The 27,888-nt window shown below is 45.7% G+C and overlaps 1 protein-coding gene across 1 annotated transcript in view; it reads right to left on the bottom strand.

Annotated features, from left to right (window-relative positions):
- Positions 1 to 16,344, bottom strand: part of TUBA8 (tubulin alpha 8) — a 55,512-nt gene extending 39,168 nt beyond the window's left edge. The window contains exon 1 of the mRNA XM_069228027.1: positions 15,847 to 16,344. Coding sequence (XP_069084128.1) covers positions 15,847 to 15,849 — 3 coding nt within the window. The 5' untranslated portion in view covers positions 15,850 to 16,344. The remainder of the gene's footprint in view (positions 1 to 15,846) is intronic.
- Positions 16,345 to 27,888: the final 11,544 nt, after the last annotated feature.

Below are 27,888 nucleotides of genomic sequence, written 5' to 3'. Positions count from 1 at the left end.
ATTTCATTGATTTGGAGACAGTATGTATTGGTCTGTCTCATCTCGCCCGCCCCCTCAGCATTCTAATTCCCAGATGATCACATTTGTTGATCGAAAATTGAAAACAGCCCCAAATGGCATTTATCCCAGTACTGCTTATACTGTGGTATTTACCCTGGGAAAAGAGATACCAAGGCTGCCATCATGCAGACGCATGGGTGTAATAAACCCACAAACTCCAGTGGGCTTGGGGGGAGAATAATGTCCACACCAAATGCACATTGCAAGCGTCCCCCACCCGAGCCACTTTGGGCCACAGGGACCAACCCAGAGCCTTTATTTTTTTAATTCAGGAGAGTGGGCTGTGTGGCACCCCTCCCTAGGCCTTTATGGCCTCAGGGACCCCATCGCCAGGGGCTCCAGGTTGGTGCCCCGGCACCCATCCTGACACCCACAAAACTGGGGGATGGGTGAAAGGGAGTTCCAGGGCCCCCTAGGCCTGCCAGCATCCTGCATGCAGCCATCCTGGGTGCATCAGGAGCCGGGTTTTTTCCCACCCAGAAGGAGAAGCTGTGTTTGCTTGCTCCCTCTGGACAGGAACAATCTGTAGTTCCCTGCCCGCAAGAGCGTGGGCAGAGAAACAAGAGTCTGGTCCCACCCGGATGGAGCATTTTCAAAGCACCTGCCAGGTGGGAGCAGACAAGTTTCCCTGCCCACGCTCTTGTGGACAGGGAAACAGTGTCCTGGGGGTGGGCTCCCTGGATACAACAGTAGAGCCGGCCCTGGGGAATGGGGTCTCCGGGGCCTTTAGAGGCTCTGGGAGGGTAGTTGCATGCCCCACTCCCCTTTAATTTTTATTCAGCCAGGGGATTGGGTCCCGGGGCTTCACTGAGGCTCAGAGAGGGGCCAAGCAGCCCCCTTCCCTTTCATATTTTGCCAGGCCCCAGGGGACGGGGGTTCCTGAGGCCATGAACAGGCCAGGGAGGGAGGACCTTATACTTACTTTTTGGCCCTGGGAGATGGATCCTCAGAGCCGCACAACTCCCTTCCGTTTATTCTACATGGCAGCCCTCGGTCAGCATTTCATTTTTAGGTTGAGCATAGCAGCGTGCAAGCGCTGCTTTTCTGATGTGTTGGTATCTATGTGGGCTTTTAACCACGCCCATCACTATCACTCGTTCAGGGGTTTGCCTTTCAAAAATCCTTTGTTATCATTGGTAAATGCTTTACGTTTGTCCCTCCTTGGGGCAGTTTTGTTACCGCCTTAGACATCGACTCTGATACTAGGATAATTGCACGATTGCCGATATGTTTGCAAGCAAACTTTTTTTCCTTTTGTGTCTCGCCTTCGTGATCACACTCATGGCTGCCGTGGAGCTTTGAATCAGCTCGCTTATGTCAACTGTATTACTTTTCATTTTCAATTTATGTGGCAAGAAAAGTCCAGTTAGGAATTTATAATGCTAATTGCTCTAACTCGAGCAAACGCGAGACCCGTTGCATTGCTAATGCTTGTTTTATATAGCATGATTCCCCGAGAGTCCTTTGGGACTCTCACAGGATTGCATCATTTTTTTAAACAAACTCAAAACACGTCACCTATGCCTGCCTGCAACATTGTTTCTCATGTTGCAGACAGCCAGTCAGACTACTCGCTCACGCTGGAGCCTGACTTCTGCAGGAGCGAGTTGACCCAAAGGAAAAAAGCCCAGTGGGCCAATCAGAATGCTCTATTTTGTGAAAGTGGGTTTGAGGGACTATTGCGAGTTTGATAAGGCCACTGCTGCCACTGCAACCACTGTTTAGCCGTTTGCCCATCGCGTAGGGAGGTGGGAAACAGAGGAAGGTAGATGGTACAGCTGCAGATTTATGGCCGATGTCCAGTTACCACCCTCCTCTATGTACCATTACTCTTTCTGCTGACTCTCTGGACAGATTAAGGAACTGGTAGAGATGAACAAGGGATGAAGCCGGGATTGATCATAACTGAAATAAGTTTTGAGGTTCAAGGAGTTTCTCCTTCTTGGACATTTCGGACCTTCTGAGATAGTAAGACGGAGAGGTAGATTATTTTGTTCATATTGAGAACTGTGTAAGTGAGATGGGGTGCTCTGAATTTAATCCTCAATCTAGGGGTGGCCAATGGAGCTCTTTGAGCTTTCCTATTCCAGAGATGAGTTGTGCAGTCAAACGAAGGAGGCCTGTGTGAGGAATATGATCATTGACAGAGACCGATTACCAGAGGACTGCACAGTTGAACAAAAAAAGTTGGTTGATAGATATGTTTTTAGGAGTGCAAAAACTATATCTAGACAATTTTACAGTCTGGTTTATTTACCACATAGACTTAAATGTCTGTGCTTTTCAGTGGTTAGAGGACAAATTCTGCTTTTGTAGGTTCAGTGCATGCGGCTGGTCTGACATCTAAGAATAATCTAAGAATATTTTCCAGGAAGGATCAAAGGAAAGTGCCCTTAAAGGAAGATGTTGTAAGTTACAGTTCAGTTATCCTCACACGGGTTCATAGCGACACGTGACTTCTCCATCACAGCTCTCATCAGCACCAGAGAGACTGAACAGAGCTGAAGAGAGTTAGAATTAATGTCGACCTCTGGCGGAGACAGAAGTTGGAGTCAAGGCTCAGAAATTGTCCTCCCCTCTCGCACTGAAGACTAGAATTAAGGTCCAGGTGTTTGACCTCTTTTCGCACCCAAGTGGTAAGTAAATTAGTTTCTTGGCGACAGTGTCCCTTTGAAGTTCTAGAAATGTTGCAGGCCTGAAACCCTTGGGCGCCAGTTGTCTGTGAACTGGTTCGACTTCCGTCTGTGTTTACATTGCATGTGCTGATAAAGAACTTAGGGGGTTATTCTAACTTTGGAGGAGGTGTTAATCCGTCCCAAAAGTGACGGAAAAGTGACGGATTTACCACCAGCCGTATTACGAGTCCATTATATCCTATGGAACTCGTAATACGTCTGGTGGTATATCCGTCACTTTACCGTCACTTTTGGGACGGATTAACACTCCTCCAAAGTTAGAATAACCCCCTTAATCCGTCCACGGATAAAAAGCACGGAAATGAAATTCCTACTGTTACAGTCAACAGTGAATACATTTACCTAGATACTTGCCTGATTTGCATTGCTAATATAATTTGTATTTTATTGAATGTACATCGGGCTTCTCTAACATGCTCCGGAAAGTTTGGCAGGGCTGGAGGCGCAGGTAGTCACATATATGCTAAGTAGCCCAATGTCAAACATGATAGCCATAGGTATTCGTAGCTTATTAGCCAACAGCACTTCTCAAGCAGGGACTTTTGAGCCCACGATAATGGAAAAGGTAAAGATCACACGTCTCAATGTAGACTTCTGCTAAAAAAAGACCAGAGTGGCTGATGGGGTGACTGGTGCATCTTGGCAGCATTGCAGTGCCCTGTCAAGATCATCTCTGATAGGTAGGCTGGAGCAGGATTTTGCCTCATGTCAGCATTACCAATGGCTGCCGGGCCTGAGGAACAGGTAGTCCAAAGCCAGGATCACCTCTGAGAGGCCTGTATGTCTGGGTAGCGGTCATCTGTATGACAGACCTCCCTCTGAAAGGGTTATGGGTGCGGTTCTGATTCAGTCGTATGTAAACCAGTGACAGAAAGGTTACTAGCGCTAGGTACAGTGAGCCTCATGTTAAAATCCCCTCTGAAAAGCTGTGAGTCAGTGCAGAACCAATCAAGTCAAGCGTGCATCAGAAAGGGTGACGGGCACGCCCCAAGAAGCCTCATGAATATGACTGTCCCTCCCCCATTACTTCTGGAGCAGGTACTGAAAAAGTAAGTATGCAACAATTTGGGTACATTGAAAAAACGGTACCTAAAGTATGTATGTTATTCCTACCTTAAGAAAATAAGGACTACGGTTACTTGTGAGCTAAGCATATTTGTTTCTTTCTCTGAAATGGATTTCTCAATTCAGAGTAACGTGGATTCTCCAAATGTTCGTGACAGGATAATGCATCAATCCTTTTATTGTTACTCTCATGGAACACTTTAAAGTAAGCGTTACCCAGACTCAAAAGTATGACCATCATGCTCTCTCCCTCATTTGAACATTGATAGCTTTTGCGCATTAGGTCTTGTGGCCAGGAGCTGCTTTGAGTGGGGTTTTATACTCCTGCTTAAAAGCCAGAGGCAAACACTCATCCATTCACATAAACAGACCGGCCGTGGCTACAACTAACCTCCATGCGGCGGGGGAGGCCGCGGGAGATCTGCTCCTTAAACGTCTCCATTAAACCCCGCATCTGAGTGCCAGCAGCTGGCTAAGCGCTTGATGGGTTGTGTTATCAGGTAACCCCTGCACCTCTGCACCTCTTTGGTACCCTCCCTGCACTCGCTTGTCTGTATCTTCTCTTGTGCAGACAGACTGGCTCGAGTTTCTTTTCTCCGTGCCACCGACAGCAGAAGCCACAAACCACAAGCCAAGGGCCAAGCGAGCGGCTGTTTCCACGAAACCACAGACCAATTGAAGTTCTCTAATCTACTCCCGAAAACAATTACTCTCTTCCTGTAGAGTTTCATTGGTCTTCAGCCAGATGGCTGAAACCATTCCCCCAAGCACTGTGGTTTTTCACCAAAAATGCGGGGAGGGGTTTTAGAGGATGCCCACAATCGTTTGATATTGGCACCCCCCACGGGGGTGTCCTTCAGAGCGGATCATTCTGAGGCCCTGCGGCAGTCGTGTGTGCATCAGCCACAAACAATCTACACTCCACCAGTTTCTGCAGGTCGAAGTGCTGGCTGGCACTTCTTGGCATGACCGCCATACTTACAACAGCACTGGCACTTGTCAGCATAACTGTTACTGCTGTACTGTTGATGGAATAGTACAAGTACTTCTCAGCAGGAACACAGTACGTTTATTGCGACAGCAGCACCATCAGTAAGAATGAAGTGAATCGCGTGAAGGAGTGACCGCCAGGCCTAGTTTTCCACGTAAAACACTCACTTGTGGTATAAACATATTTCTTCGTGTCATACCACTTCTCCATCTTTGCCCAGTGCAGCTCTGCTGGATACTCCCATAAAACAGGCAACGCTGGTGCAGAGATTCGTCCCACTGCATCCCTTGTCCAGGTCCCCTCATGCATCCTGCGGGGCCACGGCTGGTGAACGCGTGCACAGCAGCCATTCTAGACATGGCGACCTATAGTAAACACCACACTGACAACTGAGCACTCCACGGTGCGCCGAAGACCTCGCCTCTGCAGCTCCACCAAACTGGCAATTGAGCATTTCACAGAGGGGGCAGGGGACTACTCATTGGCCAGCTACCTCCAAATCCCCAAGGGCAGGATTGCACGGATTGTTGTGACCACAGTTTGAAATAAGCATTGGCAAAGCCAATGAGTATCAGCAGCGCACCCTATTGGCTTTACAGATGCTTTTTTTGCGGCATATGCCATTACAAGTGTTAGATAGGCACTAGAAATGGGGTGTGTTGGATTGGAATGGGGTGGAATGGACTGGCGTGGCATGGACTGGACTGGAGTGGGGTAGGGTGGATTGCGGTGTACCAAGGTAAGTGTATTGGACTGGAGTGGGGTGGGGTGAATTGTTTTGGAGTGGGGTGGATTGTGGTTGATTGGAGTGGAGTGAATTGGGACGTAGTTGGGTGTATTGGATTGGGGTGAGGTGTATTGGATTTGAGAGGGGCAAATTAGAGTGGGGTGGATTGGAGTAGGCCAGATTGTTTTGAACTGGAGTGGGGCAGATTATTTGTACTGGGGTGGGCAGACTGGAGTGGGGCAGATTGTTCTGGATTGCAGTGGGGAAGATTGGAGTGGGTTGGATTGTTTTAGACTCGAGTGGGGTAGATTGGAGTGGGGCAGATTATTTTGGATTAGAGTGGGCCGATTGGAGTGGGGCAACTTGTTTTGGATTGGAGTGAGCAGATTTGTTTGGATTGGAGTGGGGTAGATTGTGGTGGACTGGATTGTGGTGGAGTGGATTGGGGTGAGGTGGATTGGATTAGAATGGGGTGGAATGAAGTGGGGTGGAATGGGGCGAATTGGAGTGGGCTGGATTGGAGTGGGGCAGATTGGAGTAGGGTGGATAGAAGTGGGGCAGATTGGAGTGGGGCAGAGTGGAGTAGGGCAGATTGTTTTGGACTGGAGTGGGGCAAAGTGGGACAGAATGTTTTGCATTGGTGTGGCGCTGATTGTTTTGGACTGGAGTGGGGCACATTGTTTTTGATTGGAATGGTGCAGATTGTTCTTATTGGAGTGGGGCAGATTATTTTGGATTAGAGTGAGGCAGATTTTTTTAAATTGGCATGAGGTAAAATAGAGTGGGGTGGATTGTTTTTGACTGGAGTAGGGCAGATTGAAGTGGGGCAGGTAGGAGTGGGGCAGATTGTTTTAGATTAGAGTGGGCAGATTGTTTTGGATTGGTGTAGGGCTGATTGGAATGGGGCAGATTGTTTTAGATTAGAGTGGGACAGATTGTTTTGGATTGGTGTGGGGCAGATTGTTTTGGATTAGAGTGGGACAGATTGGAGTGAGGTAGAATGCAGTGGGGTAGACTGTTTTGGACTGGAGTGAGGGAGACTGTTTTGGAGTTAGGCATATTCTTTTGGATTGGAGTGGGGCAGATTGGAGTGGGGTAGATTCTTTTACATTGGAATGGGGTGATTGTGTTAGATTAGAGTGGGTGATTATGTAAGATTGGAGTGGGGCAGATTGTTTTACATTGGAGTGGGGTGATTGTGTTAGATTAGAGTGAGGTGATTGTGTTAGATTGGAGTGGGGCAGATTGTTTTGGACTGGATTGGAGCAGATTGTTTTTGATTGGATTGGAGCACATTGTTTTGGATTGGAGTGGGGCAGACTGTTTTGGATTGAATTGGGGCAGGTTGTTTTGGATTGCAGTGGGACAGATTGTTTTTGATTGGATTGGGGCAGATTGTTTTGGATTGGAGTGGGGCATGTTGCTTTAGATTGGAGTGGGGTGGATTGTTTTGGATTTGAGTGGGGCAGACTGGAGTGGGGCAGAATGTTTTGGATTGGAGTGGAGAAGACTGTTTTGGATTAGAGTGGTGCAGATTATTTTTATTGGAGTGGGGAAGATTAGAGTGGAGCAGATTATTTTATATTAGTGTGGGGCGACTGTGTTAGATTAGAGTGGGCAGATTGTGTTAGATTAAAGTTGGGCAGATTGGAGTGGGGCAGATTGTTTTGGATTGGAGCAGTGCAGATTGTTTTTATTGGAGTGGGGCAGATTGTTTTGGATAGGGGCAAATCATTTTGGTCTGGAGTGGGGCAGATTGTTTGGGATTGGAGTGGTGCAGATTATTTTATTGGAGTGGGGAAGATTGTTTTGAATTGGGGCAGATTGTTTTGGATTGGAGTGGGCAGAATGTTTTGGATTGGAGTGGGGCAGATTATTTTGGATTGTTTGCAGGGTCCTAGAAGTTTAAAAGAAGTACCTCAATCACGTCAGGAGCAGTGGACACTCACTGATTAATCAATCAATCAGTACTTGGTCCCTGCACCACAAACAGGAACAGAAATGATGCTAGGCCTGCAGTGACCAATTACGAGGCTGTAAAGACGAGTGCCATGCAAGCCAACAAATGGTAAGCAACGAGTGGGCTCTAAGCCTACTGTAAGATTATAATAGTGTCAAAGAGACAGCTCATGCACTGTAAAGCCGACACCTAATGAAGAATGTTCCGATTTTATGGCGTTGATTGATCTGTGATTCACTGCTGATATTGTTTAACAGCAGCTTTTGAAGGACTGCGCAAACAGGAAACTAAAGAAGGCAATTTTTCACTGCACCCATTTACAAGGTATATATAATCTATGGCATTACGGGTAAATGTACTGAATAGTTCCATTTTAAGAAAAGAAGAATTCAGGGTTATACCTTTGTATATTTCAGTCGAGTTGGGGTCCCATACTTTGATGACAGATCCTATCCATGCTTGCCAAATGTACATGATGCTTTCTTGAGAAGAACAGAGATAAATGCTTACTACCTTGATTGGAATCCTAAAGAAATTTAACAAGCAAAAATATAAGCAGGAACATTCTCTGGTGCAGAATTATTGAAAGTCTAGCATTTAGGAAGACTTGCACTTTTGGATAACAATTTTATTGGTATGCCGCAATTCTAGAGTCCACTCAACTATTTATCTAATGGGTGAGAAAACTGTCATCAATAAGACAGCTATAATATGAGCATTAAGCAAGGACTATTATGTGACCAATATATTCTAAGACCCTCCCACACAAGTGACATCTTCAGTCGGACATCTTTTGTCAGGTACTTCTGAATTCTTGTTTTCCATTGAATTTGTAATTGAGCGGCACATTGACTGGAATTTGATATTATGATTTAGCAATTCCACCAAGTAACTTTGAAGACAAGCATATTAAATGGTTTAGTGGCTTATAAATCGAAGAATGGGTATCTAAATTGAAGACATATCAAATGTATAATTAATCAACTTTTTGTAGTATTTATAATAATGTTTAAATAACACCAACTTTATTTGTATACCCTTAAATATTTACCAGCTTCTTAGAGTTTAAAGAGAAAGCTCAATATTCTTTATACAACAAGGATTGAAGTGCTTTTTTTTAGTAGCAAACAAAACTGCTTCCATGTATTTTAGGCTAGAAGAATACTTTTCTTCCAGATCTTGTATTAAAGAACCTTTTAAGTAAAACCAAACAAACTGCTAGATAGATCTATATTTTACATTTTAGCTACTTCACGTGTAAGAGCCCATTAGATAGATATATTAACAGCATATAACATCAATAAAATTACCTTTTTTTCAAATGCCTGTAGTAACAAAAGGATTGTATTGCCACTTTTTAAAGCTTTGTAGCATTTTAGTCCTATGTTTGAAACAATCTATTCAGCTCAAATTGCAGATAAACAATATTCTTAAATATGGATAATTCTCTCTATCATCAATAGCAACTTTATTGAGGCTCAAAGCCAAAAAAGTGCAACAATAAATAAGACATCTCAGAAAATAAAATTCAGTTAATTGCAATCATAAAAATATATCAACTACCCAAATCTTCAAAAACGAATTCAAAACATAAAACACAAGCATAAAAGATAAAAATGTATTCCCCTCTAACAACACCTAACAGTCAACTGCAAGCATCTCTTACATATGGCACCAGGCCATAAACAAGTACCTGGATACATTAAAAAAACAATTGGTTAATATGCATTGTTTTTCAAAATTCTAAGTACCACAAGATGCTGAGTTATACCTAGATTTCAGCACAGTGTAACCAGCCATTTTGATCCCTGATATTTATAGGCATTACAAAAAAAAAAATGCACCTCAGTTTCATCAGCCCCACCACATGCAGGGCACAACGTGGTCAATGAATTACCAGCTTCTGCCCACTTGCTAGTCAACAAGCAGAAGGTAAGAGATCCATGCCTAAATTGCAAATACCGCTTTCTTGCTAGCACTGACTGCACCTCATCTAAAAAAGGTTAAAAACCATAATAATCTTTAAAATCTAAAAACCTAGGAGTCATAAAACCACGGTCAGAGTAGCCCAGAAGTGTGGTCAAATTAAAGTGCCTATAGGACATAAGCCTGGTCATTCTTGGATATCGCCTGGCAGGCCACCTCAGGGTGCTCCACAGACTAGCCCTACCTATACATCTCTCTTTCATACAACATCCATGTTTCAAAATTGGATAACAGCAGCAGCAGTAGCCAATTATTTTTGTTTTTGATGCACAAATTGACGAAAACCTCTAATTTCTAATCTGTAGTGCCACTTGATTAAGTATGGTATATTTACATGACAGCTCAACCTCTACATCAGCAGTGTACTTGACAGACCATCCCCAACTCAGCAAGTTTATGCAAAAACCTCCAATGTATAGATTACAAAGAACTATGAGAACGATATACCTCTTTATGTTGTTTATGATACATTGCATGCAGTTAGTCTGGATTAAGGAGTCTGAATATTGAGAGGCCTTTTCTCTTGAGTTCTGGGCTGTTGGTTCAGTCTTTTACCACTAGTGTCCCAAAACCTAGGTGTTAGAAATGGGGTCTCTGGTTGGCAGTCAGTTTGTACTTTGTCTAAGCAGGGACCCTCACTCTAGTAAGGGAGATACACATCTAGGATAACCGCTGCTCACCCACTTGGTAGCTTGGTACAAGCAGTCAGGCTTATCTCAGAAGCAATGTGTAAAGTATTTGTACCAACACACACAGTAACACAGTGGAAAAAAACACAAAAGTGGCAACGCCAGCTTAAAAAACAGCCAATATTTATCTAAATCAAACAGGACCAAAACGACAAAAATCCAACATACACAAGCAAAGTTATGAATTTTTAGAGTAAAAAGATTCTTAATCCAGGGAAATCAATAGTACAACACAGTACCTACTTTGAGTCAAAAATGAAGCCGCACGGGCGAGCATGCTTCGGAAAAGTAAGCGATGCATCAATTCCTGACTCGCAGGTGAGGCCGTGCATTGTTTCTTCTCTAGTCGGGTAGGCGATGCGTCATTTTTCTCTCCCGCAGAAGACCGATGCGTCGATTTCCAGATTGGCATACTCAGGTCTGCACATGTTCACTGTGGTTTTGACGCCCAGCGAAGTTGAGTGCAAAATTCTGGTGCACAGTGGTGAAGAGCCGTGCTGCATGGGTGATGCGTCAATTTCAGCAGCCACAAGCGGGTGTTGCGTTGCTTTCACAGCTGCGATGCAGGTGGTGCGTCAATTTTTCAGCTGCAAAGCAGGTGCTGCGTCAATTTTTCTCTTGCTCAGCTCCTGTGAGTGGATTTCAGTCTTTGTTCTACCAGCTCCTCCTTTCAAGGGCCCCAGGACTGGATTGGGCACCACTTGGCAGGGTAGGAGTCTCAGCAAGATGCTAGCAGAGGAAGTCTTTGATGGCCCTGACACTTCAGAACAGGGTGCAAGCTAAGTTCAAGCCCTTGGAGACACTTCACAAACAAGAAAACACAGCAAAGTCCAGTCTTTGTCTGCAGCAACTGCAGGCCAACCTAGCAAAGAAGGCTCACAAGCAAAGGGGCAGTACTCCTCCTCCAGCTCATCATCTCTTCTCCTTGGCAGAGGTTCCTCTTGATCCAGAAGTAATCTAAAAATCTGGGGTTTTGGGTCCACTACTTATACTCCTTTCTGCCTTTGAAGAAGGCAAACTTCAAAGGAAAGTCTCTGTTGTTCACAAGATCCTGCCTTGCCCAGGCCTGGCCCAAGATGCATACCAGGGGGTTGGAGACTGCACTGTGTGAGGACAGGCACAGTCCTTTCAGGTGTAGGTATTAGCTCCTCCCTCCCCACTCTAGCCAAGAAAACTCATCAGGATATGCTGGCTACACCCCAGCTCCCTTTGTGTTACTGCCTAGATGGAATTCACAAACAGCCCAACCGTCAGTCTGACCCAGAAGTGGATTGCACAAGCAGGCAGAGGCACAAAATGGTTAAGCAAGAAAATGTCCACTTTCTAAAAGTGGCATTTTCAAATTGACTATCTAAAAACCAACTTTACCAAAAGATGTATTTTTAAATTGTGAGCTCAGAGACCCCAAGCGCCAAATCTATATCTGCTCCCAATAGGAAAGTGCACTTAAAAGATATTTAAAGGCAGTCCCCATGATAACCCATAAAAGAGATAGGCTTTGCAACAGTGAAAACAGAATTTGGCAGTATTCTGCTGTCAGGCCATGTAAAACACATCAGTACATGTCCTAACTTTAACATACACTGTACCCTGCCAATGGGGCTACCTAAGGCCTACCTTAGGGGTGCCTTACACATACAAAAAAAGAAAGGTTTAGGCTTGGCAAGTGGGTGCACTTGCCACGTCGAATTGGCAGTTTAAAACTGCACTCAGACACTGCAGTGACAGGTCTGAGCCATGTTTACAGGGCTACTCATGTGGGTGGCACAATCAGTGCTGCAGTCCCACTAGTAGCATTTGGTTTACAGTCCCAGGGCACCTCTAGTGCGCTTTACTAGGGACTTATTAGTAAATCAACTATGCTAATTATGGAAAATCCAATGGCACATACAGTGTACACAGAGAGCACTTGCACTTTACCACTGGTCAGCGGCGGTAAAGTGCCCAGAGTACCAAAACCAGCAAAAACAAAGTCCAGCACACAGTCAAAAATACAGGAAGCAGAGGCAAAATGTCAGGGGAGACCACACCAAGGATGCCAGGTCTAACACTAGGGCACAATTGTACTCCAATCAGATAACCAGGAGCTTCCTCTGTAATCTGTAAAAGGTGGCTTTGACGTGCAGTCACAGCTTATTTTAGGAGGTGATTGTCTGTTTGGAACTTAGACACATTATGATCACACTTACGAAGGTCAATTTATAGGCCGTTAAAAAAGATACAACATAAAAAGTTAGAAGGTCCTGTCCTGTCACAATATGACCCCCCACATTACTCTAGTCTTTAGAAATTTACAGTCTGACCATATCTCCATATTGAAACAATTACACAAAGTATATTGATCACAACCAGTGAGGTTTCTAGTAGTTCATTCGTCGTCATCTTGTAAAACCGGGGACTACTTTTATACATATAAATTACAGTGCGGTTAACAAATTCCTGTAAAGTATAGTTGGTGCTCTGGTTTGTTTGTTGTTTGTCCTAGTTTTCTCTTCAGCTCAGGGTTCAAACAACATACCTCAGCAGATATGAGAAAGAGCTGCTGAGACTGTATCCAAAGTCCCATAGTCCGCCAAAATGTGTGCCAAATATTTTTAGCAAGCTTCTTGAAGGTTTATAGAAAAGTCTGCATGTATCCATAGCTTGTACTTTTTTGCTGCTGGCCTTGCCCATGAAAATCAGGAGAATCGCTTCAGTTTGTGGTAAAATATCCTGTATAACACTCAAAAAAAGGTCCAGAATATTTACTGAGCAGCAAGCAGCCTACTTCTCTGCAGCGATACCGCTGTGCATACAAATGCTCCACAAAAAGTGAACATTGTAAACAAATAGAGAAAAACCATGCATACATATTTCAGCATGAACTTATGACAAACATTTGCAAGTATAATGAATCGCACGTCATGGGTTGTGTTTGACTTGCTGGGTTTTAGTAGCATAAAAAATAGCTTGCAGAAAAGACTGTGCGGAAGGAGACCAGGATACTCTACAGACTGCATGAAGGACTACAATTAGGGAGTTGGAAAAACTTCACAAGTGAAAAAAAAATCTGAGCAAACCCTTACCCACCGCCCTGAAGTGAACTGAGACCCTAAATAATGAAAAGGATGCTACTGGTTGGGATAACTAAACCACAGAAGGCATCATGTTAAGGGGTGCCTTGGCAACAGGGATCCCAAGGTCCGGTATGGAACCAGAGGACTGGTGGGCATCTTGTTGTATAGCACCCAGCTTGAGTTATAAGCTTCAGGAGCCTTTATCTTATTAACCCCTAAGTGTGTTTAGTGTTCTTAAAACAAGTGGGCACCCAAAGGACCGATGGCACCAAGTGGACTCGTTGGCATTGCGGTTAGGGTGCAGCCAGACCTACCACCAGGATATCCCTGGAATTTAAGTTGTAGGATGGCGTTTCCAATACTTCTGAGCTCAGGCCTGCCACTAGAGCGCATTGATGGTCTACGATAAAAGGTGGAACCAAGAAGTTCCTTGTCAGTTGAGGGATGGATGATGGAGGCACCCACAGCCAGCCTGTAGGGCGCGTATCCTGGGGCACGTCGAGGGGGCAGCGCAGGGTTATCAGCAGACCCAGTCCTTCGGTGTCAACCCTCTTGTGACGCATACGGTGCAGAGATGCTTCAGGTTTGTCAGCTCCGCCTGGGTTCTAGGAAGGCTCTCGTCTGCAATGACCCTCCAGGAAGCCTCTGGTCTGGTTGCTGAGGTCATGGGGCACTCCTTGTCACACCCGGCAACATAGCTCCTTTTCTTTCTGTCTTCTTCCTTCTGGATTGCTCCGTTCCCTATAGCTGTCCCTTTTCCTTGGATTGCTTTTCCCCAGGTTGCTTTGTTTCAACTGCATTGTTCTTTTCATGTGATTATTTAATTTTCATTGGTTTGCTCTCGTTTACCTGGATTGCTGTGTTTCCTTTAGGTTGCTCTTTTCCCTGGGTTGTTGTATGTCCCTTGGGTCGGTCTCCTTTCCCTGGATTGTTCTATGTCCCTAGGGTCCTTTTCTCTGAATTGTTGTGTCTCCCTTGAATAGTCCTATCCTCTCTGTGTCACTCTGTCCCTGGACCGCTTTTTCTACTAGTTTACTTTGTCCTGCATTGCTATTTCCCCAGAATTTTTCTGTTCTCCTGGGTCTCTTTGTAACCAAGACATGTGCCTTTCTTCTAGTTCTCCTAGATTGTTCTTTCTCTTGTATTTCCGCTTGCCCTGAATTGCTTTCTTTAACCCATTTGGCTCCTTGCAGTCTTTCTTGGGTTTCTGTCCTCTGTTGTGGTTTTTTCCTTCTGGGTTGATGTTACTCCCCCCTTAGCAAGGCTCCTTTTCCCCAGATCCATGTGTGATCTGAAGTGCAGTCTATCACTCATACTGCTTTCTCTTCCAAATCTGCTTTTTCGTATCAAGGCTGTGCACCATGTGCTGATCTCCGAGCCACACATCTCCATACAGCGACTGTCTCATTCTATCCCAGTGTCTCCTTGGAAACCCTTTAGTGTGTGCATCTCGTGACTTCGGTCTGTCATCAAGATGCCTCTATATAACCTCCCCCCCCCCCCCCCCCCGTCTCAGATCTAGCGCCCCTAGCGCAGCTCTGTATACCGCAGTCGCCCCGCTCGACACCCCTGCGCCCCTTCCCTTGGCAGTCTACCCCCTGCGTCCCATGGCTGTCACTTCTCCCTGCCATGTCTGGGATGTGGGAGTGACAGCAGCCTTCTGCGCCAGGGCAAAGCGGGATCTGGCCCAGGGCGGGCACAGCCTTTCAGCGCACCCCGCCCCCCGTAGCACCAGCTCTGTTCTGCAGACTCTCGCCCTGATTAATACTTAAACAGATTGTTTTAAATGCTGCTTTCTTCTAATTAATTTTAATGTGGGTGATTTGTGAATTTAATGGAGAGATTTTGCAGAGAATGTGTTTTTGTTTCATGCAACATCCATAAAAAAGTTTATTTTAGGTCAAAACAGGACCTTACATATGACATGAGGTCCAGGGCCTCAAAATCCTTAAGATGTTCCTGCCCATTGCACCCACAAACAGGTGACAGTCGCCTGGCGGGTACGACCCCCACTTTCAATAAATGAAAAAGGGCCTGATGTTGTGAGTATAAAACACATTAGACCCTTGCTGACTGCGCTCCAATGCACAGTTCAAGTTGGACCTCCATTTCCTAGCAAGGGAGTGGACCTCTCTAGGCCCCTGCCCCCACACACGGCCCACCACACACCCCACGCCCTGCATTACCCGTGACCCCCACAGCCCCCTTTAGGCCCCTGCCCCCACACACGGCCCACCACACACCCCACGTCCTGCATTACTCGTGACCCGCACAGCCCCCTGCCTCCACACACGGCCCAAACACCCCACGTCCTGTATCACCCGTGACCCCCACAGCACCCTGCCTCAACACACCCCACGTCCTGCACCACCCGTGACCCCCACAGGCCCCCTTTAGGCCCCTGCCTCCGCACACGGCCCACCACACACCCCACGTCTTGCACCACCCACAGGCCCCTGCCTCCGCAGACGGCCCACCACACACCCCACGTCCTGCATTACCCGTGACCCCCACAGCCCCCTTTAGGCCCCTGCCTCCACACTGCCCACCCCACGCCCTGCACCACCCGTGACCCCCTCAGCCCGCCTGGCAGGGCGAGGGCCGGCGCTCTCTTACCATGGTGTGAGCCGGGCCGCGCTGCTCCTGGTCAGACGGGTGGCCGAGGTGTCTGTCTGGGCTCCGGGGACGGGAATGTGCTGCTGTCACCGCCACCTGCCGCTGTCACTTCCGTCTATGGCCAATACCTCAGCGGCTGCTTCCTTGGCGGTCCGCCGGCCGTCTCTTTGGCAGACCTGTGTCCGCGGCCTTGCTGTCTCTCCTAGTTTCACTGACTCACTTCTCTCTGTTGGTCTCTCTTGCAGGGGGGCACTCTCTCCTGGCTGTCTCTTTATGCCTCATTGACACTTCCTCTCCTGCTGGCCTCTCGCGCTCTCTCTTGACTGTCTCGGTATACCTCACTGACACTCTTTCCCCTGCTGGCCTCTTGTGCTCTCTCCTCTAGGCGGGGCACTCTCCGGGGCTGTCTCTTTCCCCCCTCGCTGACTCGCGTTTGCCCTGCAGGCCTCCGGGCGGTCTCTGGCAGGGCAGGGGCTGGCAGTGGGCGCTTTGGGTGGGGGTCCCGGACGTCGCCCATCATCACAAGCAGCCCGGACACCATCACAATGCGGCCGGTGACAGGCCCTGGGCCGGGGGCAGCCACCTGGGGTGGTGGCGGGTCACACCGAGGCTGCAGATCCAGAAGAGACACCCAGCCGCTCTCGGCAGCCCCTGGTGACACTTCACGTGTACCTGTCCGTTCTGCTCTCGTGTGATGCGCACCACAACACCGGGCCTCGTGCACCCGCCTCTGCAGATACACAATCATGTCTTGTGTACCCAGGAACTGTCTACCTCGGCAGCAGCAAACCTCGCACCCGCACATATCTGCACAGATACAAAGGGGTGGAGTATGACACCCCCTAATACATGTATTTTCTGATAAATGGGTGCTTTCTGTCGGGTATGGTGAGGCGTCTGTCGGATTTCACCAGGAATTTTTACAGACAGACAAAAACGCGCACGCTCTTACTCTGTTTTGAAAGTGCTCAAAAACATTTCTCATTTCTAATAGGCTGGCTATGTTTATTATGGGGGATTGGAGATGAAATTTGTTTACTGTACATGACAAATTGTTCTTATTGTTTTTAAATTGATGTGATATTTGTGTATAATTGACCTGTTTTTACTTGTGGACCTTTTATGGCCTTTCTCTGTGCTGAATAAAGTAATTCGAATTATTGCTTATTTTACCAAATATGATGCGTTCTCTCTTAGTACCACCCCCTCCCCCCCCCCGCTTTCCGCCGTCCCTCAGGCCTCTCCTGCACCCTACTTGTCCTATAATGTGTTCACACAATATATACCAGCCGGATTGTAGGAAAAACTGAAGCTAACATCGCCCCCCCCCACCAACCTTACCGACCAATCCGTGCCACCTGTACAGCTGTGAACCCTCCACGCGCCCCCAGGGCCTGACCACCCAACCCCGCCGTACCCTGCATCCCTCTCCAGGCGACCACAGCCTTCCGGCCTGCACCTATTAGGCCGCGATTCCTCATTCAGCCCTTCGGTGCGGCTGCACATACCCTGACTCCTGCCCACAGCATAGCAGTTTCCACACACACCATACGCCCCTCATTCTACAGATATGTATAGCTGCGAAATACCCCTCACCCGTCTCCAAACAACTATAAACCTTACACCTGCCCTTACCGTTACACCTACACATCTTATTCTGCCCATACAGCTGTCATTCCTACCTGCACTTACCATACACATGCACGTCTCAGCCACCCATCTGTGGAGCTACACCCTGCATCCTCTGCTATACAACCATAAACCGCCAACCTGCCCTCATAGTACACCTGCACAGCTCATTCTACCCATCTGTGTGGCTACACCCTTCATCCTCTTCTATACAACCACAAACCGTCAACCTGCCCTTATAGTACACCTGCATAGCTCATTCTACCCATCTGTACGGCTATACCCCTTATTCTATATATAACCACAACCTGTCAACCTGCCCTTATAGTACACATACACAGCTCATTCTACCCATCTGTGTGGCTACACCCTTCATCCTCTTCTATACAACCACAAACCGCCAACCTGCCCTTACCGTTACACCTACACATCTTATTCTGCCCATACAGCTGTCATCCCTACCTGCACTTACCATACACATGCACGTCTCACTCCACCCATCTGTGGAGCTACACCCTGCATCCTCTGCTATACAACCATAAACGGCCAACCTGCCCTTATAGTACACCTGCACAGCTCATTCTACCCATCTGTGTGGCTACACCCTTCATCCTCTTCTATACAACCACAAACCGTCAACCTGCCCTCATAGTACACATACACAGTTAATTCTACCCATTTGTATGCTACACCCTGCATCCTCTGCTATACAACCATAAACCGCCGACCTGCCCTTATAGTACACCTGCACAGCTCATTCTACCCATTTGTACGGCTCTACCCCTTATTCTTCTATATATAACCACAAACCGTCAACCTGCCCTTATAGTACACATACACAGCTCATTCTACCCATCTGTACGGCTATTCACATTATTCTTCTATATATAACCACAAACCGTCAACCTGCCCTTATAGTACACATGCACAGCTCATTCTACCCATCTGTACGGCTATACCCCTTATTCTTCTATATATAACCACAAACCGTCAACCTGCCCTTATAGTACACATACACAGCTCATTCTACCCATCTGTGTGGCTACACCCTGCATCCTCTGCTATATAACCATAAACCGCCAACCTGCCCTTATAGTACACCTGCACAGCTCATTCTACCCATTTGTACGGCTATACCCCTTATTCTTCTATATATAACCATAAACTGTCAACCTGCCCTTATAGTACACATACACAGCTCATTCTACCCATCTGTACGGCTATACCCCTTATTCTTCTATATATAACCATAAACTGTCAAGCTGCCCTTATAGTACATATACACAGCTCATCCTACCCATCTTTGTGGCTACACCCTGCATCCTCTGCTATACAACCATGACCCGCCAACCTGCCCTTATAGTACACCTGCACAGCTCATTCTACCCATCTGTGTGGCTACACGCTTCATTCTCTTCTATACAACCATAAAGTGTCAACCTACCCTTATAGTACACATACACAGCTCATTCTACCCATTTGTACGGCTATACCCCTTATTCTTCTATATATAGCCATAAACCGTGAACCTGCCCTTATAGTACACATACAGCTCATTCAACCCATCTGTACGGCTATACCCCTTATTGTTCTATATAACCACAAACCGTCAACCTGCCCTTATAGTACACTTGCACAGCTCATTCTACCCATCTGTACGGCTATACCCCTTATTATTCTACCTGTAGCCATAAACCGTCAACCTGCCCTTATAGTACACATACAGCTCATTCTACCCATCTGTACGGCTATACCCCTTATTATTCTACCTATAGCCATAAACCGTCAACCTGCTCTTATAGTACATATACAGCTCATTCTACCCATCTGTACGGCTATACCCCTTATTCTTCTATATAACCACAAACTGTCAACCTGCCCTTATAGTACACCTGCACAGCTCATTCTACCCATCTGTATGGCTATACCCCTTATTCTTCTATATAACCACAAAGTGTCAACCTGTCCTTATAGTACACCTGCACAGCTCATTCTACCCATCAGTACGGCTATACCCCTTATTATTCTATATATAACCATAAACCTGCCCTTATAGTACACATACACAGCTCATTCTACCCATCTGTGCGGCTATACCCCTTATTATTCTATATATAACCATAAACCGTCAACCTGCCCTTATAGTACACCTGCACAGCTTATTCTACCCATCTGTACGGCTATACCCCTTATTCTTCTATATAACCACAAACTGTCAACCTGCCCTTATAGTACACATACACAGCTCATTCTACCCATCTATACGGCTATACCCCTTATTCTTCTATATAACCACAAACTGTCAACCTGTCCTTATAGTACACCCGCACAGCTCATTCTACCCATCAGTACGGCTATACCCCTTATTATTCTATATATAACCATAAACCGTCAACCTGCCCTTATAGTACACATACACAGCTCATTCTACCCATCTGTGTGGCTACACCCTGCATCCTCTGCTATATAACCATAAACCGTCAACCTGCCCTTATAGTACACCTGCACAGCTTATTCTACCCATCTGTACGGCTATACCCCTTATTCTTCTATATAACCACAAACTGTCAACCTGCCCTTATAGTACACATACACAGCTCATTCTACCCATCTATACGGCTATACCCCTTATTCTTCTATATAACCACAAACTGTCAACCTGTCCTTATAGTACACCCGCACAGCTCATTCTACCCATCAGTACGGCTATACCCCTTATTATTCTATATATAACCATAAACCGTCAACCTGCCCTTATAGTACACATACACAGCTCATTCTACCCATCTGTGTGGCTACACCCTGCATCCTCTGCTATATAACCATAAACCGCCAACCTGCCCTTATAGTACACCTGCACAGCTCATTCTACCCATTTGTACGGCTATACCCCTTATTCTTCTATATATAACCATAAACTGTCAACCTGCCCTTATAGTACACATACACAGCTCATTCTACCCATCTGTACGGCTATACCCCTTATTCTTCTATATATAACCATAAACTGTCAAGCTGCCCTTATAGTACACATACACAGCTCATCCTACCCATCTTTGTGGCTACACCCTGCATCCTCTGCTATACAACCATGACCCGCCAACCTGCCCTTATAGTACACCTGCACAGCTCATTCTACCCATCTGTGTGGCTACACGCTTCATTCTCTTCTATACAACCATAAAGTGTCAACCTACCCTTATAGTACACATACACAGCTCATTCTACCCATTTGTACGGCTATACCCCTTATTCTTCTATATATAGCCATAAACCGTCAACCTGCCCTTATAGTACACATACAGCTCATTCAACCCATCTGTACGGCTATACCCCTTATTGTTCTATATAACCACAAACCGTCAACCTGCCCTTATAGTACACTTGCACAGCTCATTCTACCCATCTGTACGGCTATACCCCTTATTATTCTACCTGTAGCCATAAACCGTCAACCTGCCCTTATAGTACACATACAGCTCATTCTACCCATCTGTACGGCTATACCCCTTATTATTCTACCTATAGCCATAAACCGTCAACCTGCTCTTATAGTACATATACAGCTCATTCTACCCATCTGTACGGCTATACCCCTTATTCTTCTATATAACCACAAACTGTCAACCTGCCCTTATAGTACACCTGCACAGCTCATTCTACCCATCTGTATGGCTATACCCCTTATTCTTCTATATAACCACAAAGTGTCAACCTGTCCTTATAGTACACCTGCACAGCTCATTCTACCCATCAGTACGGCTATACCCCTTATTATTCTATATATAACCATAAACCTGCCCTTATAGTACACATACACAGCTCATTCTACCCATCTGTGCGGCTATACCCCTTATTATTCTATATATAACCATAAACCGTCAACCTGCCCTTATAGTACACCTGCACAGCTTATTCTACCCATCTGTACGGCTATACCCCTTATTCTTCTATATAACCACAAACTGTCAACCTGCCCTTATAGTACAAATACACAGCTCATTCTACCCATCTATACGGCTATACCCCTTATTCTTCTATATAACCACAAACTGTCAACCTGTCCTTATAGTACACCCGCACAGCTCATTCTACCCATCAGTACGGCTATACCCCTTATTATTCTATATATAACCATAAACCGTCAACCTGCCCTTATAGTACACATACACAGCTCATTCTACCCATCTGTGCGGCTATACCCCTTATTATTCTACCTATAGCCATAAACCGTCAACCTGCCATTATAGTACACATACAGCTCATTCTACCCATCAGTACGGGTATACCCCTTATTCTTCTATATAACCACAAACTGTCAACCTGCCCTAATAGTACACCTGCACAGCTCATTCTACCCATCTGTACGGCTATACCCCTTATTCTTCTATATAACCACAAACTGTCAACCTGCCCTTATAGTACACCTGTACAGCTCATTCTACCCATCTGTACGGCTATATCCCTTATTCTTCTATATATAATCATAAACTGTCAACCTGCCCTTATAGCACACATACACAGCTCATTCTACCCATTTGTACGGCTATACCCCTTATTCTTCTATATATAACCATAAACCGTCAGCCTGCCCTTATAGTACACATACAGCTCATTCTACCCATCTGTACGGCTATACCCCTTATTCTTCTCTATAGAACAATAAACCGTCAACCTGGCCTTATAGTACACATACACAGCTCATTCTACCCATGTGTACGGCTATACCCCTTATTCTTCTACATATAACCACAAATAAACCTTCAACCTCAATTGGAATGCTTGTACACCTACACCTCCGATTCACCCAGTCTGTGCAGCCATACTCCTCAACCTCACCTGCACTTACCCTCAGCCTACAAGTGTACCGTTCTACCCATCCGTACGGTTACAGCTCTCGTTCATCTGTATACAACCACAGAAACCCAACCTGCGCTTAAAATTACACCTACACTACCCACATCTCATTCTACCCACTTAGACAGTTATACCTCTCATCCTTACACATACATGTCTCATTCCACCCACCTGTATGGCTACACCCTTCATCCTTTTCTATACAACCATAAACCTTCAACGTGTCCTTACGTTACACCTATACATCTCATTCTACCCATCAACATAACTATACCCCATATCCTTCTGTATACAACCTCAAATAAATGCAACGATAAAAAAAAACCCTGCCTTCACTTAAAACTACATCTACACATCTTCCTACCCATCTGGGCAGTTACACCTCTCATCCTTACCCGTGTTTACCATTCCACCCACGCACCTCCCATCTACCCATGTGTACAGCTTTACCTCGTATTCTTCTCTATACGACCAAGAACCTCCAACCTTCATGTAAAAGGACACCTCCACGTCTCATTCCACCCGTCTGATTAGCTTTAACTCTCATCGAGCCCAACATCTCGTCTGGCACCTGTACAGCTATACCCCCCATCCTTCCTACACGGACATACACCTCCATCTTGCACTTACCATTACACCTACACGTCTCGTTCTGCTACTCTGCATAGATATACCCCCCCTTTTCTATATAACCATAAAACCTCGACCTGCACGCAGACACATCACTTCCCAGCCTCCTGTACAGCCATACCTCTCATCCTTCTCTATACAACCAGGCACCTTCCACCTGGACTTTGTATTACATAAAGTGTATTTCATTCTATACATCCGATTAGATATACCCCTCTATACACCATAAAGCATGGACTTGCACTTCGAGTACCTGTAGACTTATAGATCTCATTCCCATCTGTACAGCTGTGCCCCTCACCATTCTATATACAACTATACACCTTTGCCTGCACTTAACATTATACACTGCTCATTCTCTGCCCATCTGTACAGCTATACCTCTCATCCTTCTCTATACACCATAAAGCACGGACTCGCTCTTAGAGTACCTGTACACTTACAGATCTCATTCCCATCTGTACAGCTGTGCCCCTCACCATTCTCTATACAACCATATACTTCGGCTGCACTTTAATTATACACTGCTCATTCTCTGCCCATCTGTACAGCTATACCGCTCATCCTTCTCTATATATATCCATAAAGCTTTGCCTTGCAGTTACAGTGCCTGTACACCTGCACATCCCCCCACATCCTCTATAAAGTCATAAATCTTCAGCCTGCACTTAACATTACACCTCCACAGGTTATGTTATGTGTGAAGCACCTCCCCGGGTGTGTATCCCAGTACTCAAGCAGGAGCTCTATGGGCTGAGCCCGGGCTAGGTGAAGGTCTTCAGTTTTTTCCAGGATTCAAGAACTTAGGAGGCGGCTCTGATGTGCAGGGGAAGGTTGTTTCAGGCTTTAGGAGCCACGGAGAAGGTACGACTGCCGGATCTGCTTCTGCGGATGCAGGGGGTGTGTGAGAGCAGGAGTCTGGTAGAAGTATTTGGTAGTTGAGGAAGTGGAGCCAATGTTGTGTAAGGCTTTGTATGTGTGCATGAGAATCTTGAAGAGTGCCTGTTTGTGGATTGGGAGCCAGTGATGCGCTTTGAGATGCGGTGTGATGCGAGTGCAGGATAGAAGGTTAAGCTTGGCTGCTGAAATCTGCATGGTCTAGAGTTTTCTGGTCAGCTGACTGTTGATTCTGCCATAGAATGTGTTGCCGTAGTCCAGGTTACTGGTGATGAGGGATGTCGCAACAGTTCTAGGAGTGTTGGTGGGGGGCCATTTGAAGAGCTCTTTGAGCATCTTAAAAGCGTGGGAGCAGGAGAAAGAGACCACACTCACTTGGCTGGTCATGGTGAGATCATCGTTAATTACTATTGCCGAGAGGGGTGTGATTCACAGTTAGTTTTCTATAATGTTTTTATTTAAAACACGGTACAAGAGAAGCAAACAGCATCTTGATAGACAATCATCAGTTGCACAGATCATAGAATCCTCGACACACCTCTCCACACTCACAACCATTCAACTGGTGTGGTTCAGAGTTGAGCAGATTACCAGGTAGAGTCCCAGAGCAAGAGACCTTTGCTGAAGATTACTGCGTCTGTCTTGTCTGTGTTGTGCTTCATGAAGCTGGTTTACATCTATCTGGCAATTTTGGTCATGCAGGCAGAGAAATTGGTTTGGGTGTTTGGCATCTTGGAAAGGGAGAACATGAGCTCAGTGTCATCAGCACAGGATATGAAGTTGATACCATGAGTGTGGATGATGCTGGCGAGTGGAGTCATATGGGCTTTGACCACAGTGGTGCCAAGTGAAGATCTTTGTGGTACTCCGCAGATGAGGTTGACAGCATCCGAGGTGCAGGGGACCAGTCTGTTCTGTCAGGAAGGAGAGCAAATCCAGTGAGCTGTGGATCCTTGGATGCCGGCTTAGTGCAGTTGTTGGATAAGAATTGGGACAGAGTGAGAGACGGAGTTGAAAGGTCCAGTAAGATGGGAGCCACAGTATTGTCTCTATCCAGGATCATCTGGATGTCATCGTGATGGAGATGAGGTGGTCCCTATACTGTTGTTGGGCTTGAATCTGGATAGAGTTGTGTAGAGGAGGTGGTTGCCACTGAGATGGGTGACTAGATGTTTGTATATTATCTTTCGTGTGACTTTTATCAAGTAGGGTAGCAGGGAGGTAGACTGGTAGTTGCTTGTGTCGTCAGGTCTCCAGAGGGTTTCTTGAGCAGGAGGAGTACTGTGCATGTTTTCAAGCTTTCCTTGTAGGTGGCTATGATGATTGTGTTGTTCAGGATAAGGGTGAGGGCTGCGCTGATGGGGTCCAATCTTTTGATACAGACATAGTGAGAGCAGGTGTCCATGGGTGATCTTGAGTGTTTGGACTGCATGGTTGTTGCTGCCTCTTGAGTGGTGATGGTGGCCATGTGGTCAGGGAGGTCCTCTGGGTGTCGGTTGCGATGGGCAGGAGGGCTCAGATGGGGTTTGAAGTTGTTATAGATACTGGTGATCTTTTTGGTGTATAGAAATGGACAACTAGTTGCAAAGGTCCGGAGAGGGGGTAATGTTGGTGAAGCTTACTGCTGGTGATGTGAACTCTTTCACTAAGGTGAAGATTTCCTTGGAGCTTTCGGTGAGAGTGAAGCATTTGGGGGCTCTGATTTGCTGATGGTGGCAACTGAGGGCAAGTTACTTGCACTGGCGTTTGGCGAGTCTGAGCTCTTCCATGTATCAGCTCGCTTTTGGTCTTGTTCTTGTGTGTTTGTGCAGGCAGTGATGCAGGCATTGAAGTTAGCGATGGATTCAGGGAGGTGGCTGTTGTGTCGAGGGCGGTGGTGTAGGAATTTGAATGACAAGGATTTTTTCTGAGATCTTGTTCCAGTTCCAGTGCCATTGTGAAGATTTGGTGATGGCGTTTCTGCGGTGGTGTGGAATCGGTATGCTAAAGTTGACCAGGATGTGGTCGGATCAGATGATCTGTGTAGGCTTACCTCATTGTAACTATCTGTACAGCTATATCCCTCTTGCTTCTCCATACAACTTAAGCCTTTGGCTTGCACTTACCATTATGGTTATATACGATATTCCACCTGCACTTCTCTATACAGCTACACTTAACGGTATATCTGTACTCCTACATGTGGATACCTCAACAGAAATATAACTTCTGAAATGTTAACAGCTCTACAGCTTATTCTACTGCACTATCAAGTTATTCCACCTTCATGACTTTTCCTACCTGCACTGTACAGCTACATGCAATATCATTTCTGTCATTACCTACACATCTGATGTTCTTAGCTTACCTCTGTTATCTTTATTTAACTATGCCCTACCTTCATAAACTGTAACAGAACAATGATGCCCTTGTCCTGGGGCAAAGCTCTCAAGGGTCCTGAAGGGATTAAAATCTGCAGGTCCCCCCAAGAATGGCTTAAACTACCACTTATACGTCACACTGATGATGCGGTCCTGCTCGCTTGCTCAACATCTGCTGAGGAGATTTGACAATTATCTTTTGGTACATGATGAGAACCAAATAAGTTTAGTCGATCCAGAGACAACTGTTGGCTGAACTTCTTGACAGTCTTCTTACTTATTTATGTTAGGTGCGCAAAATACTCGGGGAGTTAGAATCACTGCCTCTCATTTCAGGAAGATCTTCATTGAAGATCCAGGTCCCAAATACTCTAGAGCAAGACCTCTGAGCTAAAGATGTTAATCTAGTGGCAAGCTTCCATCCATTCCACTGATATCCCATCAGCTCCAGTGTCTCCGAGCCTTGGCAACAGGTATATTACTGAATCTGAGATGGGCAATTTTCAAAATCGTACTGTCGTCCAAGGCTGTAAACAAATCAAAATCTGCCGAATTTCTGAGCAAACTTGAGTGTGCAGTTTGTCTCAGGCCGGAATGTAAACCATGAGAAAATAGAGTAATTTGCGTTATAAAATGGGGACATCTTGCTTAGTGAGATGTAATTCATACAGACCAATTTGAACAAATTTTAGAACTGGTATTCAGTAACCAAATTGGTTAGCGAAGTTACACACAATCCATGCAAATTTGAACAGCATGGATCTGTCCCAGAAAGGAGATTGTCCCACCGACCCACACAGCGACAAAAGTTATCGCTGCCATTTATTGAGAGATCGTTCCATAATCTATCGTCAGCATGAAAGGGAAGAAGAGAAGGGCTTTGATGTTCAGAGTTTGTTTTGGTTTCAATGGTGTAATTGGTCTCGAACAGAAATTCACTACTTCAGTTAATTCTTCAGTTAATTCTTCTGTTAATTCTTCAGACAGTTCATCCACAGCAAAAGTTACTGTTAATGTCATGAGCTTTGGTAGCTTCTCTATTACTCAGAGAGAGAGATAGGAAAGCCCTATATTTTCTTTGTTCTCTTGGCATGAGAAATAGGTGGCATCAGGATTTTCACACTGTTTTTTAACCAACTACATGAGCATTCCAGCTGAATGCTGTCAGCGGAGGGCATCTGACTCGGATGGTGCGAATTCTGCACCGCCCACTAAGAGAGGCTCTAAGCTCAACAGGAGGAGTTTGCGCTTCACAGAACATGCCGCCTCTAACCAGAGACAAAACAGTGCTTGACATATTCCACCAGCAAACTCAGCATTTAATTATGCAGCTGCTGGGTACATTGCTTCAAGTGTCACACAACCATCCACATAGTCAGGAAATGCACATATAAAGATAATCTTTATATGCTTTGTACACCCAAACCTTGAAGTGGAATTTCTGCATTTCCAGATTACAAGGAGGTATTTATGTCACGCAACAAAAAACATTCCAGACTCATCAGCCAGATGGCTGCACATCTTCTAGAGTCAGGTGAAGTTTCAAACTTACCTTAGGAAGTCAGGTGAAGTTCCGAAAGTTTTCTGAAAAAAAATACTTGTGAAATAATTTTTCTTTACGAAGTGTGGGTTTTTGCAAAGTGTTGTTGCACATACTTACTTATAGCAA

This window comes from Pleurodeles waltl, chromosome 4_1 (genome assembly GCF_031143425.1).
Source record: "Pleurodeles waltl isolate 20211129_DDA chromosome 4_1, aPleWal1.hap1.20221129, whole genome shotgun sequence".
NCBI lineage: Eukaryota > Metazoa > Chordata > Amphibia > Caudata > Salamandridae > Pleurodeles > Pleurodeles waltl.
Note: the sequence above shows the minus strand (reverse complement) of the source record. Positions and strands in the feature narration are given on the sequence as shown.